This window comes from Dermacentor andersoni, chromosome 3, assembly GCF_023375885.2.
Source record: "Dermacentor andersoni chromosome 3, qqDerAnde1_hic_scaffold, whole genome shotgun sequence".
NCBI lineage: Eukaryota > Metazoa > Arthropoda > Arachnida > Ixodida > Ixodidae > Dermacentor > Dermacentor andersoni.
In genome coordinates, this window is record NC_092816.1 from 140,841,692 (window position 1) to 140,859,438 (window position 17,747).

At 48.5% G+C, this 17,747-nt stretch overlaps 2 protein-coding genes across 2 annotated transcripts; both read right to left on the reverse strand.

The window, feature by feature from the left end:
- Positions 1-8,352: 8,352 nt before the first annotated feature.
- On the reverse strand, positions 8,353-10,061 carry LOC140216432 (uncharacterized). The gene has a single exon (XM_072286782.1). The coding sequence runs from the start codon at positions 9,995-9,997 to the stop codon at positions 8,990-8,992; it is 1,008 nt and encodes a 335-aa protein (XP_072142883.1). The 5' UTR covers positions 9,998-10,061; the 3' UTR covers positions 8,353-8,989.
- A 2,552-nt stretch (positions 10,062-12,613) lies between these two features.
- On the reverse strand, positions 12,614-13,801 carry LOC126516664 (uncharacterized). The gene has a single exon (XM_050166764.3). It carries the CDS (start codon positions 13,799-13,801, stop codon positions 12,614-12,616), a length of 1,188 nt encoding a protein of 395 aa, XP_050022721.2.
- Positions 13,802-17,747: the final 3,946 nt, after the last annotated feature.

A 17,747-nucleotide genomic window follows, 5' to 3' on the forward strand; every position in this document is an offset into this window, starting at 1 on the left:
CAGTTCCACCATGGGTACTGTGTCGGAGCTCATATTTCATGTCAGCGTTAATTGTCACAAAATCAAAAGATTTTTTCTTTAGATCTTAACATTAGACAGCCAAAATACATGCAGCGAAACTCTCACCTTAATATTTCAGTACTTTTCGTTCTAACGTACATATCCCTGCTGATCCATATGTTACAAAGCGCTGAAAATGTACCCAATGCTTTCCTCCAGGAAGCTGTTTTTAGTCCTTATGATGCCAGGAAACCGAGTCTGATGCCACCAACGCTCAGAAACCTAATCGGGAGCGCGCACAATGTTCTCGCATACCTTGTGGGATGTACCGTAGCCCTGAGGTGCTTCTTGTATAATGTATGACAATCGGTTGTAAAGACAGACGTCCAAGGTTGGGCCATGTGCTTAAGCTCATGAAATTGATTTGTGCCAAGATAACCTGTCCAAGCATTCACACTTACTTTATAAGAAGTCTACAGCACCAGCAATATGCCGGCTGCATTTAACTGCACCAAACAAAACTATTCGAATGATAAAAACAATGTTAACTTCATTTTATCATTCAAGTGTTCAGATTGGTAACCTCTAGATGCGGAGTAAGTTGAGAAGTTGTTGGCGTAATTAACAAAGCTACGTTAATTAAATTTTCAGTAATCGTTCTTACGTGGTTAAAGAAAATGAGCAGTTTGGAGCCCGTCCTCGAGATTATGCAGCGAAGCGAACAAATTTCGACTAAACATGCTTCTGTAAGAGCCATGCGAACAAAAATTTTCCAAGTAAGCACTCTTGGAAGACGTAACTGACGCAGAAAAAGAACATCTGTAAAGTCACACAAAGAACAGCACTTCACGACGGGACACAAAGGAGGAACCACACACAAACTGCGCTAACTTTAAGCGCTGTTCTTTATGGGATAATGAAGCAACTAGCCCGTCAGTCATTCCTTCCAAACCTGTAAAGTCAACCTGACCACATCCTTTTGTGATGCTGTCATCAATAGTATGGCCCCGTTAACATGTTCCCCATGGTCACATATTCGCGTTCCATTTCTATTCATGCTGCTTTCTCGAAGGCAAGCATCTTAAAGTTTTAGTGTCAATACGGCCGTGAACGTGTGCCGCCGAAAGCTTGCTTGGTCGCGGAAGCGATGCATGACGGAATGATGGGGCAGATTTAGCGTGTCGTTGGCATCAAGACAATGCGCTGACGCCGAGGGAAAGAAGATAACGAAAGTGAACAGCTTGGTAGCTGCACACGGAGCCGTGCCGATGATGGCGGTGCCATCATGACAAAATCTGAGGCGGTGATATTGACTGCTGAGGCGTTTTTTCTTTTAATCTTCTATTCCTTTTTTTTTACAGCGAAGTCGTTAAGAGTATGCTTTAACTCGGGCCCAACTCCGACGCGGCCTATTCACATAGATGAAAAACGCCGAAACGATTTTCTGAGATAATCCCTGGGCTGATTTTGATGAATTTTGCTGGGTTCGGGAGAGAAAGGTAAATTCTAGTGACTATTGGAAGCGGAATTTCTATTTAGGGCTTGAATTCTGGTAAAAGATTTTCAAAAATTCGAAAGTGCGAAAAATACAGAAGCACGAAGTTTACAAATTAATAACTCCGCATCAAGAACTGATATCGCGGTTCTGTAAACAGCATCCTTTAGACAATTCAAAGCGGACAAATCCAATATGCCGATTTATATCTTACGTGAAGTCGTTACGTTGTGAACAAGGTTTGTGGAAAAGCTGTATTTCCACATTACTATTTTTTTTAGATTTATGCGTAATATATCAATTTTGTCCGCTTTAGATGTGCTGTTAGATGCAATGTACAGAATTGTGATATCAGTTTTCATTGCCGAAAGACAGAGTTGTAAACTTAGTTTCGTTTTCTGAAAATTTGCAATTTTTGCCAATTTTGAATAAACAAATGATGACCTAAATCAAAAATTCTAATCCAACAGTCACTAGATTTTAAGTATTTCTTTTAAGTGCAACAAACCTTGTAAAATTTGATGCAGTGGTTATGGAGAAAAACGAATTATCCTTTTACATGTATTTAGATAGGACCACCAGAGCTAAAGGTTCTTCTTAAGGGCTACTTTCCCCACTATCGCGTCCGCGTATAGAGCAAAATCCCGAAGATAGCGTAATACCGGCCTGACCCGCAGCAGAGGTGCAGCAAGCGTTCAGCGTTCCCCATACGTGGGCTGTTCCCGAATGTAACGCCATGCCAGGCCGACCAGCGGCGGAGGTGAAGCAGGCATTAAGCACTCCCCATACGTGGGCCGATCCCGAAGACAGTGCAATGCGGTGCCGACATACGGCGGAGGTGCAGTTCGCCATTAAGGGGCCCATATACACAGCTTTGCTAGTCAGCTTTCTTCACAGAGTGGGAGGGCATTGAGATTTTTTTACTTATCAAACATCAGGTCATCGACGGCGAAACCAGGGACACCAAAGCCGTCCTCGGGCTCCACCTAGAAAGCGCCTTCGACAAAGTGACGCACTCTGCCATCCTCGCACAGGTATCCCATCTAAACCTAGGCGAGATGTCGTACGAATATTTCAAAGGCTTCCTCACCAGCAGAACGGCGGAGCTCAGAGACGGCGACCTGAAGACGGACGAGAAGACATCAGGGAGCCAGGGCACTCCCCAAGGCTCCGTCATCTCACCCATGCTATTTAACCTTGTTATGATTCAAGTTGCCAAAGGACTATACTAGCTTGAAGGACTGAAGCACACGATATACGCGGACGACATTACGCTGTGGGTGGACGGGGGCAGTGATGCCTGCATAGAATTCACACTGCAGACGGCCGTCGACACGATCGAAGAAAGCCTGGAAGGTACGGGACTGCGTTGCTCCCCAAGTAAATCGGAGCTCCTGCTTTACCAACCGATAAAAACGCACAGAATCAAGAAGCAACGGGAACAAGAAAAGATCAAGATCCGCACCAGGGATGGTAGCACAATACCGACGGTAAGCAAGATCCGAGTCCTGGGCATGACGATCGAATCGCTCGGCACGAACGGAGACATCGTCACCCGCATCACGGGAAAGACGGCCAACGCGACCAGACTGCTCAAGCGCGTTACCACCAACAAGGGAGGCATGAAGGAGGAAAACCTCATCAGACTTATACACTCCTTCGTACTCTGCCAGTGTACGTGGCAGCCTTCCACAAGTGGGTGAAAAGCGAAAAGAACAAGCTAGACATCCTAATCCGGAGGGCTTACAAGACACCCCTCGGTCTACCTGAAACTACCAACACGAAACTTCTCCTCCATCTGGGCATACACAACACGCTCGACGAGATAGCCGAAACGCAAAGAGCCGCTCAGTTGGAAAGATTGTCATCAACAAAGGCCGGCAGAAAGATCCTGTGCAGTCTAGGCATCGCTTATCACGAACAGCAGGGACCAAAATGCCCCGTCCCCGACCACGTACGATGGAACGTGCGGGTTGACCCCTTGCCGAGGAACATGCACCCGGAATTCAACGAAGGCAGAAGACGCGCTAGAGCCAAGGCACTGACGGGTCTGCACACGGAAGACACCGATGCCAGATACCTGGATGCAGCCGAATATGCCAGCCGCAACTGCTTCGCGATCGCGGTGGTCAACTCCGGAGGCAACGTGCGGGCGACCGCTGTCGCACCTCAGGGCGATCCCTCCGTTAGCAACCAGTTTGTTGCAGCTGTAGGCGATCCCACTCCTAGCGACCTGTCTCTCAAAGCTCCACCGACATTACTTATTGGGTAGCGTGGCGTTGTCGGCGAGCTGCAGGCATCCGGTGGACCATAGCGACCGAGCAAGGGCGAGACGATTTGCTAGTGCGAAACTTGCACTGTTTAATCAAAGGTAGTTGAAAGAAAATAAGAAGAGAATAAAGTATGAAGTATGAAGTATATTTCGGAGCCCCTTAAATAGGCTCTCTACAATCGTGTGGGCGGGATCTTGCTTTCGTCGATGACTCGTGACAGGCACAGAGAGAAGGCCCCTCCTCTTGCAATACCAAGCACGGGAAGAAGTCGATCCTCTTTTCGACGAATCTGGGGGGAGCGTCGGGTGAGTGACCTCTCCGGTAGCGTGGGGATGAGGCAGCACCCACAGGCCCCGAGCAAGTTGAGAGGGGAAGGGGATGTCGATCCTCTTTTCGACGGATCCGGGGAGAGGGTCGGGTGAATGATCTCTCTTCGACGAATCCGGGGAGTGCGTCCGGTGAGGGCGTCTCTCTTCGACGAATCCGGGGAGAGCGTCGGGTGAGTGACCTCTCCGGTAGCGTGGGGATGACGCAGCACCCACGGGCCCCGACCATGAGAGGGGAAGGGGATGACGTAGCACCCACGGGGCCTAACACCGCCAGCACATCGAGCAAGCAAGTGGAGGAAGCAGAAGAAATAGCCATCGCCCTGGCCATCGTAGACCGAGAATGCCACATGATCCTCAGCGACTCCAGACAAGCGGTGAGGAACTACGCCAAAGGAAGAATTGCCCCAATGGCCTCACGCGTCCTGCTCCGACAGGCATACCGCGACAAGAGGACTCGAATCAAGTGGTTCCCGGCGCACGCAGGACAAGCGTCGGAGAAGCATGCCAATCGCAACGAAACGGTACACGACAAAGCACGAGGATTAGCCGACCGCGCCCAAGGCAACGGCTTCCCGCTGTGTTTCAGCGCCAAAGACCGGATGACCACCTATGACGAACTGACCAAGGCTTTCGGCTGGCTCGCAGTCTTCTCCCGCCGCCCTGCCAAGGGCTGAGCAGGTCGCAGGCCGTGCTGTTCGGGCAACTACAAAGAGAACGCTTCCAAGCCCGGCGCTATTGCACAGGATGTACCCAGAATCGCCCCCCCCCCATGACAAGTGCAGAGCGTGCTGCAGGGAGAAGGCCACATTCGACACATGCTATAGGATTGCTCCAAACATCCAAGCCAAGCTAACTCAGGACGCATACCGCCGCAGCTTAAGGAAGCAACGTGGGGCGAAGACCAAGAAAAACAACTGCAGGCTGTCCTGCAGGTCACCGAGGCGCTGGCTAGGCAGGAGCCTGGCGAGCCGGCAACGGCGAGCGGGGATCCTCGCAGAGCACCCGCCACGATGACGACGTAGGCCACGTCCGAAGCGCGCCTTCGCGCTTTACTGCAGGCTCAATAAACGTTTTCCCAATCCAATCCAATTACTTATCCGCGTTTGTCCTGCATGCGTGTGCGATAGAAACAAGAAGCAGGTATGCATAGAAAATCTGAGGTGGCGGCGGCAGATCGTAGCGCAGAAGTTAGCATGCCCAGCCCCTCCACGTACTTACATCTGCATTGACATGGGTTCGTGGTAGTGATAGTGGCCACAGCTCTACTTTTTCTGCGCGTGCTAGCCATTGTGAAACTAAGGATGTAGTTAGCATGCCCAGCTACTTAATGCAAATTGCAGCAGTTACGAGTGGTGGAACCCCGCTGGAGCTCATTGTGAAGAAAGCTTCCTTTCTCTGTCCACTCTCGCGATGGTGAAGCTAAAATTAGGAGGAAGCCTGACGGACACAACGTTGTTGGCCACCATAACAGAATGGATGGACAACCTGCGGAAAGGACGAAGCACACCAAGCTTTTAGCACTTGGCCTACAGTAAAGCGCTACAATGGCTAGTATGGCCTCATGGGGATGATATAGACCGAATTGCTTCTCACTGCTAACACTGGACTGATACTAATACTCCGTTCGCAGACACCACGCTACACTGAAATTAGCAAAACAATATCACTTTATAAACTGATAGCGTCAATTATCTGGTGTCCTTCTTGTGTGTGTGAAGGGCATAAAGGTCCTCGCAATGAAATGGTAGTATCTTTGTTTTTGCTGCAGTTGCACCCAAACAAAATTTGTTGAAGTGATCGGACAGCGATCTACCAGCAGAGAAGACCAACCCGCAAATTAAAAATAATTGCTGGTTTCAGATGTTCCAATGTACTTTGCGCTCAGCTGCTATCTGTAATATTTTTTTCTTTTTGTGCTCTTATGAAGAGGAAAACTCCACATTACTACAAACAACAACAGTACACAAAATGGACTGGCTTTGAAGCTGTGACCACGAACCGCACTTTTGTACATTCAGCACATGTAGTATTGGGGCAACGCGTTTGAGCAAAATGATTAGGTTTTCAGTCAAAGCACTGCGACAGGCGGGAGGAAATCGTTGTCATGCCCGGTCGAAATAATACCATCTGAAATCTTATTTACCTATACATATTTTTTTGAAAAATTACTATAACCCTTTATACATTTCCTTCGTATGAGTTATATACTAGCTTGCCTCGTCAATCTCAATAATGCATTCTCTTTGTGGGAGAAGGCTTTCGTGAAAAACGACCCAACGTAACAGTAAAACATCCAGCATGGTTCCTATTCAGATGATTGACGAAATTGTGCACTGAGAACGTGTCGACTAGCGTGCGATTGAAAGTCGAATTATGATCGTTGTAAGCTTGTGTTGTGTCTAGCACGAGCGAGTAGTGTTAGCGATGACATTGGTGTGAAAATGGTCAGCTCGGTCTGCGATTTGTTTTTGTGGATCTCCACATTGAACGTCGCAGTTGTCACGATGAGAGCACTCCTGTGACATTATTAGCTCAGTGGGCTGGGAAGGCTCGAGTGGTAGCTCACTTTGAGGGGTATTGGCTAACAATTATTAATGTACGTACTTTGCGATGATGAAAAAGATGCAGAAACACCACTGGTGTTGTCTAACTATTCGTAAACAGGCCCCAAAATTTCAATTGGCCCACCCCAAACATTAAGTAGGCTCACCCCCAAATTTCAAGTTGGCACACCCTCAAATTTAAATTGGCCCACCCCCCAAATTTAAATTCGGCCACGCCCAATTTTCTTTTCGCCCAGCCCTAAACTCAAATCCCAATCCCAAATTTCAATTGGGCCACCCATAATTTTCAAGTTGGTGCATGCACGCACGAATTTCCATAAATCGACGTCCAAATTTCGAGTCGGCGCACCCCAAAATTTAGGCTGGCCCACCCCCATATCGCACCCAAATTCAGATTGGCCGACCCCGAGGTTGTCCCTACATTTAGGTAGGACCAACCCCATATCACCCCCGAATACAAATTGGGCTGCCTCCACAACACCACCAAATTTAGATTGGCCCACTCCAATACCACCTGCAAATCGAGGTTGCCCACCCCCATGTCCGCCCCAAACTAGCGCTGGCGCACCCCTCGATCACCTCAAATTTAGGATGGCCCACCGCAAATCACACACCAATTAATGTTAGTCCACCCATATATCACCCCCCCCCCCCCCCCAATTCAGCTTGGCGCAGCCACACATCACCCCCATGGTTAGGTTAGCCCGTCCCAATGTCACCCCAAATTTAGGTTGGCCCACCCCCATATCATCCCCAAATCCAGGTTGGCCCACTCCCATATCAGCCCCTAACTTAGCCTGGCCCACCCCTCTACCACCTCAAATTTAGGATGGCCCACCGCAAATCACTCCCACATTTAGGTTAGCCCATCCCCATTACACCCCCGATTCAGCTTCGCCCAGCCCCATGTAACCCCCATGGTTAGGGTGTCCCACTACCCATATCCCACCAAATTTAGGTTCTCCCACCCCCGTCTCATCCCCAAATCCAGGCTGGCCCACCCCCCATATTCCCCCAAACTTAGGCTTACCCACCCATATATCACCTCAAATTTAGGTTGGGCCACCCCCATATCAGGCTCAAATTCAGCTTGGCTCATTACCATTTCACCCCAAATTTAGGTTGAGCCACTCCCATATCACTACCAAATTCAGCTTGGCCCATCCCTGTATCACGCCCAAATTTATGCTGATGGCACTTCCAATTTCAAGTTGGCCACCCCAACCCTTATTATGAAGACCTATGTATTCATATGGGAAATGCGTCGTTTTTTGGCGTTACAGACACGATTTTGCTACCAAATTGTTGGGGTACTCGCCAACGAATGCTGCGCAATAAAAGCAACTGCACCGAACGAGCGACGCCATGTGTTGATCCTAAATACTGACGGCCAGCCAAGCTAGCTTCTCTGAAGAGCGACCGGGGCAGCCACAGCACGGGACATTTATTCAAATGGTTTTTTACGGGCACACCTACAGATTCATACCACTTGGCTGTAGGGAACACATTAACAGTAGCTATTAATCCACACGCTGCACGTCTTCTCCTAGCTGGTGCATTTCTTATTTGGATGAATCTTTAGAAATAGTTAACGCTCGGGCAGCGACTCAGCTTAGCAGACCCTTTGTTCCGCACGAATGTTGCATAGGAATGGCACTGGCCACCGGGTGGCATTGTGGTCCAGGTGGACCTGATTCGCTCGGAGTGTGTGCCATTAAGGACAGGCGAAAGTCGTGAAAACGGACCTTCCAGAAGAACGTAATAAGAATAGCCATTTTGTTCTCCCAGGTTCCATGCTACAAAGCACTAAAGTATCTTTTTTTTGCATAACACAAAGCTATGCGCAAGCTTCTAGTTATGATGTCCAATGAATAAAATATTCATAAATGCGATGACCTAACTAATGAACACGACACTGCTATGTTTTAGGAAGGAAAAATAGAAAACATAATATTTCAAGAGAACCACTGCAAAACTAGAACCGAAAGCAAATCATGAGCTTTGTGTTTATGCCATCTGGTGGGAGACTGTAAATATATGCCCTATGCGGCTTCTAAAAAAAAACTGCGCCGCTGCAAAACCAGAACCGAAAGCAAATATTGGATTTTGTATTTCTGCCATCTAGTGACAGACTATAAAACTACGCCCTATACGGCTTAAAAAAAAAAAGTGCGAAGCGGGAATCGAACCGCGGCAACCGCGACGGGAGACGAAACGTGCGCGCGATTCTACCACTCCGCCACGGCTTCCTTCTTTTTTTTTTTCTTTATTCACAAAATGACATACATACATAAAAACCCGTTGGGCTACTTGGACCAACGTGACAAGCTAAAATTTCTTGAAATTCACTAATTCATCAAGAATACCCAACCAGTCAGGCGGATCTGCCTGTACACGATATATCTCGCGTATGAAGATAATGCTTTCAACAAAGTTTTCTCGTGCTGAGCGCGCATTCACATCGGCGTGCGTTACCGCCATCCGTGTCTTCCAAAGACTATGGAGGCCCAGGAGCATTATCATGTCGTACGGAAAGCCCTGATGGCTGTCTACCGGCAGGAAACGTATACCCTGTGCTGTTATCGGCAGTTCCTTTTTAAGAGTTCTTTGCAAGACGTCCCAATAAAAAATTGCATCCCAGCACTCAATGAAAGCGTGCTCAATGGTCTCCGGCTTGTTACATAGCGCACAGTTTGTCGTCCATGGTACAAATATTCCTTTGTCGGCTATCCATGTTTTGACCGGAAGGGTAGATGTATGCAATTTAAAGAAGAACGACTTTACGCTTGCTCTCACAGGCATCCTTTTAACTCTTTTTAAAACATCTTGTCCTGGGCCTCCATAGTATTTCATTCGGTACAATGGCACTGGCATCATAACTTCAACTAAATCCTTGTAAAGTTTCTTTCTTGTTACTGTGCTCAGGTACTGAAGGGAAAACCGAGCTTTCAATATTCGAAGGGAGTCGACTACCTCTCGCAAGTAGCCTTTAAGCCGATAGTGTACAGGCTGTGCACTAGACACAATAAATTCAGGCAAAACGCTTTTCAAACGGATCTGGATCATCGTCCGCAAGAATGAATCACTTTGATCTCGTAAGAAGACAAAACGAGAAACAATCTGTCGTAAGAACAAATGCGACAATCCAAGACCACCATCTCGGACAGGACGAAACAAGTTGGTACGGCTGACCCTTTCCCAAGTGGAACCCCAGATAAAAACAGCAAATACTCTGTGTATTTTCTGTACATTCACACGGGTCATCGACAAAAATTGGAGGACATACCACACTTTGGCAATTAAAAACAAATTACAAACCGTTGCCCTTGCAAACATTGACAAATCACGACCCTGCCATCCTCCGGTTTTCTCTTTTACGCGCGACGCCTCTTCCTCCCAGTACTGCGCGGCACTCTCGTAGTGCTCAAGCGGTACCCCCAAATATTTCGTAGGAGACACGGACCATCGTAAATTGGCAAAGACAGACGGTGTGATGTCCCATCTTCCGTGCCAAAATCCGATGCTCTTGTCCCAATTGATCTCGCATCCGGTTTGCCTGCAATATCTTTTAGCATCGCTTATCGTCTCTAGTACACTTTGGCGATCTGTACAAAAGATCGCGACGTCATCAGCATATGCAAGCACTTTAACATGGGACGATTCAAGCTTATAACCATTGATTTTTTCGTTACTTATTAGAGATAAACAGAAAGGTTCTAAATAAATTGCAAAGAGCAGCGGTGACAATAGACAACCTTGCCTCACTGATGATCTGAGTTTAATGTTCTCAGTTAGTGTCTTATTCAGCACGATATTTACTATGCAGTCATTGTATATCATTTTTAGACCATCGAGTATAACTGTGCCTATGTTAACGTGTTCAAGGATACAAAAAAGAGCTTCATGCGACACACGATCAAATGCCTTTGCTAAGTCCAGCTGCAACATAGCGACCCGTCCGCCAAAAATGTCACAGCACTCAAGGATACTACGGGCTACATGCACATTTGTAGAGATAGAGCGACCTTTTATGCCACATGTCTGGTGTGGTCCGACTAGAAATGTGATGACGCTCTGCAGTCGTTTTGCCAGCACTTTCGTATAAACTTTGTAGTCGGTGTTCGTGAGCGTTATCGGACGGTACGCGCCCACAGTTAGCAGCGTAGCATGGTCGTCGGTTTTAGGAATCAGCACCACGTGAGCAGCACGGAAAGAGAGCGGCATTTCTCCCGTTTCGTACGCCTCCGTGATGACTGCGTGTAAAATGGGCGCCAGTTCATCGGCATAAGCTTTGTAGAATGCGGCACCGAGGCCGTCTGGCCCAGGTGTCTTCCCCAGCGGTAGTTCAGTTATTGCCTGTTTTATTTCGTCTACGCTAATGGGTTTCTCCAAAAGGGCTCGAGTATCACCATCTAACCGTGGCATTAAATCAAGGGTATCCTGTGTCAACGGAATGCTCCCACTTCTTTTAACACCTATTAAGTTCTCATAGTGCTCAACAAATGCACGTTTAATTTCTTCAATGTCGCTGGTAATAGTGTTCTGATACGTAATTTCTCTGATTTCATTTTGTGTTGCGTATCTCCGTTGGTCACACAATGCGCGTTTATTAGGAGTTTCCCCCAACCAGATCTTCTCAGCTCGCGCTCTTATTACTGCTGATCGATACTTTTCGACGTCCATAGCCTCGAGCTCACCCTTAACTTCACAGATGTCTTTACCGTATATCCCGGGATTTGAGGTTTCCATGCTGATCATAAAATCAAGCTGGCATTGCAATTCCTTGGTTTTTTCCCTTTCTTTATGACGGAGCAGTGTTCCCCTTTCGATAGCTATCAATTTGACTTCGTTCTTGAATTGGTCCCATTCAGCCGCACGCGACATTGCTGCAATGCCGGCCACGCTTTCTATTTTTTTCTTTACTTTTTCGTTAAATATCTCGTCACCCAGTAATTTAACATTAAACTTACATAACTGCCAATTGAATTGCGTTTTCTTTTTCTTGCCCCCAACCGTCACCATTACAAGACTGTGATCACTAAAAGAGACATGCTTTACTTCATACTTAGTGCACATGCTCACAAAGTCAACCGTGGCGTACACTCTATCGAGCCGCGCACTGCTGCCACGCTGGAAGTGTGTGAAAACGGGTCGATTTCCATTTGAAAGCAGCCAGCCCAGGTCCTCCAAATCATTCTCTTGGATTAGTGCATCTAGTACCTTTGCACTTTTGTCGCGGCAAAGTACAACTTTAGCTCTGTCCTCTGCCATCAGCACACAATTGAAATCACCAAGCATAACAATACGTTTCGAACACTGCAGGTAACACTCGATTCTTTCGAAGAAGGCTACGCGCTCAGTCGCGCTATTCGGTGCATAAACACAGATCACTCGCCAGGGGTGACCAGAAAATAAAAAGTCTATAATAAGCAAGCGTCCTGCTTCCGAGATAACAATGCTCACATCAGAGATGCCTATGTTATTACGAATGAATATCGCGCAACCACCAGATGTGCCCACAGCATGACAAATACAAACATTGTAGCGCGTTCGAAAGGTTTCCACCATGCGGGCCGTCTGATCCTCACTCTCGATTTTAGTTTCTTGCACTGCGACTAGATCTAAGTCATTTTCCAAAAACAGGCGGCTTACTTGGTACTGCCTTCTCCGGGCCGCTAAGCCCCTGACATTCAGTGTGGCTACTCGCATTGGATTTTCAGTTTCACCGTGCATATTATGTGAGGAGCAAACGGGTCGCACAGCGCTCACCTCTGTACATGACCGCACAGCATTCGTATCATTGCAGGCGGCCATTCCTTGCAGTGTCATGTCTGGCACATCTGAACCCTCTTCGACGGACGGTTGCCGGCGCGACAATCTATTGCCGTCCGTGCACTTGAAAATCTTGCGCGACATGTTGTACAGGCACCCGTGAAGTGCAGACCCCAGCGCCTACTTCGGCGCCGCGTCCGCCTTGCGTTTATCTGGGGGAACGCTGGGCTTCGGCCCGGTTGGTGAGCGTCGTACCGGTGCCGCTTTCGCAGGCGGCTCCTCGGCGTTCAGGCCACCACCCGGGTCGTCGTCTTTCACCGTCTCGATGTGCGCCCGCTTATTCGACGATGAAGTCACGTCGGTCTCCATTGAGCTCGGCGCGTTGGGACCCGTCGATGTTGCTGAGTCTTCCTTGGCTTTTTTCGACCGGTGCAGCGCGTCCTTTGACAGGTCAGGCTGCTTTTCTTGCAGTGGCTGCTGTTTGCTAGGCACCGAAGTAACGGCTCGCTGCAAGGGGGCGGGGACCGTTGCCGGGGGCGTTGGTTGTGGTTCCAACTTCGCGTTTTCTACTGCCGCCGTTTCCTCAGCTTCTGCCTCGTCCATGACGAGCTCAGAAGAGTCAGTACTCCTTATGGGCCCTGTGACGTTCGCGTATGTAGGCGCACACTGACTTTCGTCATGACCGAAACGTTTGCAGCGCGAGCATCGTGGCACCCGGCACTCTCTGCGAACGTGACCTTTTCCCTGGCAGCGCAAACAAAGCGGCGGCCTTCCAGGCACCACTAATAAAGCAGGCTCTCCTGCAACACGCAGCTGGTGCGGGATATCATCACTTTTAACACCGGGCTTCAACTTGAGATTCACCAGACGCGTAGTGGAGCCCTTGTCTGTCACGCCCTGTGCGCGCCAGCGCTCTCGTGAGACTTCCGTAACTTCGCCGTACGGCGCTAAGGCCTCGCGTACATCTTCATCGCTGACGTTATGGAGGACCCAGTGCATTTTAAGACGTAGGTCTTGGTTGTTGGGATCAACCACCAGGCATCGCCGGCCCTTGACAGTAATTGTTGCAGCTGTTAGCAGTTTGTTGACGGCTTCCGAGCTCTTCATTGTTACGGCCCACACGTGGTTCATTTGAAAAGCTCCCAAGGCGACGACCTCGGGGAGCACTTTCAAGCTGGCCAGGGCGTCACGGTAGTCCTCGACTCTGTACGGCCGAGCACGGATATCGCCATGCAAAAACACAGTATTAAAAACAATCCGACCTTTCGGCAGTTGGGGCAGCATCACTTGGTAATCCTGGCTGTCTTCATCAACATTCCTGTTTCCGCGGCCAAGATGGGCCGCTGATACCGCTCCTTCGGAGCACATGATAGCTCATGTTTCTATAGATACCACGTGAATTTTCACGACAGTGTTACAAAAAACGCTTTTGAGAACAGTGTTGCGCCATGTGTGGAGAGTCGAGATAGGCATCAATCGAAAGCTGAGTCTCCGGACTACATACGCTGTACTGCGTATTACGATAGACGTCGTAGGTTAATTACAGGCACCGTTCGTGCCTCGAAAATCGAGTACACATTTTTGTCGTTTCCATAGGCTTCCATTGCTAAACCTGTAACCGCTGTGGGAACAAAATTCTTACGTGCCATAGCGTGATCACTGCATTTGGATCGTGTGGATTGTCTTCCAGAACACGTCTGTCGCCTGCGTTTTTCGATAATCGACCTGCAGCTTTTGTTATTCGCGAAAAACCCGCTCGTTCCATTGAAAACGCGCTAGCTTCGTGCCGGGGCCGCTTGGGGCGCTAGTTGGTACGTGTCCAGGAAAGCTGGATATGATTACGACAGGGGAAGAGGATATCTTCCTGTCGTGAACATGGGAGCCCCAGGTGGTGGAACTCTTGCAGAAGTCGACCGCGGTGCAGCAGGTGAGCAGGGCAGGCCAGCAGGAGGTGCTCCAGACTTTCTGGTTCACCACAGGAGGCACAGGCTGGCCAGGTGGCTTTCCCAAGGCGGTGCCGGCGGGCTGCCGTCCAGTAGCAGCCAACTCGCAGTCGAAGCAGCAACGAGGCATCCCTTCGTAGGAGGCCGTGCTGTGGAAGAGGCCGTGGAGGCCGGCCCGGGGATACCCGTTTGTCCGGGTGGCAGGCGATGATGTGTCGGCGCAGCGTGTGTCTCGAGAAGGCTGCGGCCGTTACAGCCGGGCTGAGAAGACGCTTGAGTGGTGGGCACGTTTTAAAAAGTGTCCGGCTCTTCATTGCCCGGGATCCCCACGTGTGCCGGTAGCCAATGCAGAGATACTGAGCATCCTGCGTCCTGAAGGGCCGTCAGTCTTGAAGAGAGCAGCGCTACGCGAAGGCTAACCCTGTCAGGGATCTGCAGGCAGAACATCGCCGCCTTGGAGTCGCGAACCACATAAAGGAGGAAAGTGGTGGTGGTGTTGAAGCATGCAGGGTAAGCCTGCCATGCTTGGCCGGTATTTGTTCTGCCTACCTGAGCATCTCAGATATTGTTAACACGGCTGTCTCTGCCAAGACTGAGGAACTCAGTGTTAAGGAGAAAGACGATCAACAGGCGTCTAACTCATCTCTCGCTTACTTGAGGTTCTTCGCAGAACACTACGCCTTCAAAGCTCACGTATTAAAATCCCCTTTGTGTAGGCTGTTTAGCAACGCGTTTCCTTCCACGTCAAACTGCGAGTAGGGCCGGAGGATGTGTTTCACACATACTGCACAATGTGAGGAAACGAATAGTCGAGCCACACAGGGTTGATGTGAACATTTGATGAGTATCCGATAATGGTTGCGGATTGCGTCATTAGTTGGCTATATGTTCTTTGTGGCTCTGAAACTGTGGTTAATTCAGGTGGGCATTCTGGCCGCATACCTTGCCAACCGCTTTTGCACCGAAGCTGTATATGGCTAGCTGATTTGTCCGTCCGTCGCCTGTACGCCGAAAACGCCTTGAACACCACCGTAGACATGACAAGAAGATCGTTCCTAGGGAGCTGTAACAAAGACACCACAACATCGATACCATTGGGTGCAGAGACACAATGATTGCGGCTCGAAGATGCTTAAGTGGCTATTAGCGCAATAACTTTCTCTATGCAATGCAAAGCACATACCTTCAGCCAAATATCTCCCTCCAGGGTGCCCGAACTCTTGGCACGCTGGTAAATAAAAATACGTGTTAGCCTAATATGATCGCGTGACTCTTCACTGAATAAGAGAACTAGTAGCAGAAAATGTTAATTCAGCAATTTTAGATTTTCGTTCTTGGAAATGTTTTTGAATTGTAACGAGAAGTTTGCTAAAACTACGACTTAAATATTTATATTTAAGCTTATATTGTTATATCGAATATATATAGACAATAAAGAGTTTCAGAAAAGTTCAGCATTTGCTACATACGGTCGCGATGCAGAATCCGACGTGCAGACAAGAGACGATGACGAAAAAGTGTTATTGTTGCTGGGGTGCTTCGGCCGCCATGTTATAGTGTCAGCTCGTGCCTTCAGAATTCGCCTTGCATAAATAACATTTGTGCTTGTATGCGCCTCGCAACATTTTGGTGGAGGTGCGGGGCACCAGCGCGGAGCTCCGCAGTGGTCACCGCGTGAGCTCTCACCCGACGATCGACAGCGAAAGCTCCGCAATGACCGACCACCCACTTCCGGTGCCGCAGACTCTGACCTTCGCCGTGTTGTCCCAGCCGCGAGATACAGGGGCCTTCAATGGCATGATGGGACGGACGTTGAATACTGGATTTCCTGGTATGAGCGTGCAAGCGAAATAATCGGCAGGACCCAACAAATGTCAATGTGCTATTCTACCTCTGATACGCCGCACTAGCAAGGTAGGAGACCCACGAACACGACATGACGAGTTGGGACCTACTGCTTTCCCTAAAACATTCTGTACATTATTCAACATTGCAGCACAGTTCCAATAATAAGTGTTTCAAGATATACAACACATTTGAAATATAATTACTTTCATCAGTGCTTTTGCTATTGATGTACTATCCTGCTGTGCACAATTGCTGAGACAGCGTCAGAAAGGGTTAAGTACTGCGGAAGAAATACCACCAGCACCGCAAGAAAGGGAAGGTTTGAGGTGCTTCATACGCTTGAAAACAAGGTCTTCATTGACTGATCGCGTACACACCATGTCAGACTAAGAAGGATGGTTCCTTGAAGCATCTTTCACACAATATACAAAACAGAAATGTTCTGCAAAGCCATCAGCAGTGTTCGAAACAACATCACCATTTTCACCAAGAAGGTATACATCATTGGTGCTCTCTTTGGAAGAGTAAGAACGCACGAAGCTTTAGAAATATTTTGAATTATGTGTCACAATGGCTTGAACATATTCAATGTCGTCGTAGTGATGATTCTAATAATAGTAATTATAATAAAAATAATAATAATAATAGTAGTAGTAATCTTAGTGGTAACATGGCACTCTAGACAGTTCGCAAGACCAAAACAAAGGCTGATGCCTCTAGGCTAGCCTAGCGCCTGAAAGCCTCCCATATAGAGCAGGAATTTGCAGGATGCAGAATACACACGCACACACACACATTTGCTCTAATGCAGAGCACTGCACACACGCACACAGTCGGCAGGTGCACAACACGCAGGCGTGCCAGTTCAGTCCCGTCGCAAGGAAGGGGAGTCCGAATAGCCGGGGGCGGGAGGGGGGGGGTGGAAAGAAAGCTCTGTATTCCAGATATAAGTAGGAGTAGCGGTGTCTGGCCGTAGAGGCGCTATGGGACTCAGGCTGTGCTGACCACTTGTTCAGATAGACTGAAAAAGTAAAATGAGTGCTGTTCAGAGAGCTGTCAATCACCATGCAGAATAGGCAGGCTAGTGTAATGTTGCGCTGGTATTGCAAGATGTGCCACGTCAGGGCTTTGAGGCAATGCTCGCAGGCTGGCACGAGCTCGCGACTACAAAAAAGATGGGAATAGAGGGTACGTGTTGCCCAGCACAGAACAACATCGTTTATAAGCAACGTGAGTTTGGTATAGGGACCATACAGGGTACAGGAACTAGGTCTTCAGTTGATCTTTTTCTTGACTAGAGTTTGTAGTATCGCAGCGAGAAGCATTTTAGTGGAAGCTGCAGAGGTTTGGGCAGTTTAAGCATACCGACTGCACAAAGCACCGATCACAACTTTTCCTCTTCCCCGCTATGCACTCGCAACATCTGCTCTCTCCATAAAAAAAGATCATAAGCCAATTACAGTTTCATTGACTCTGTACGTGCAGCTTCTCAAGCAGGCATCGAAGCAGTACAGGTATACGCG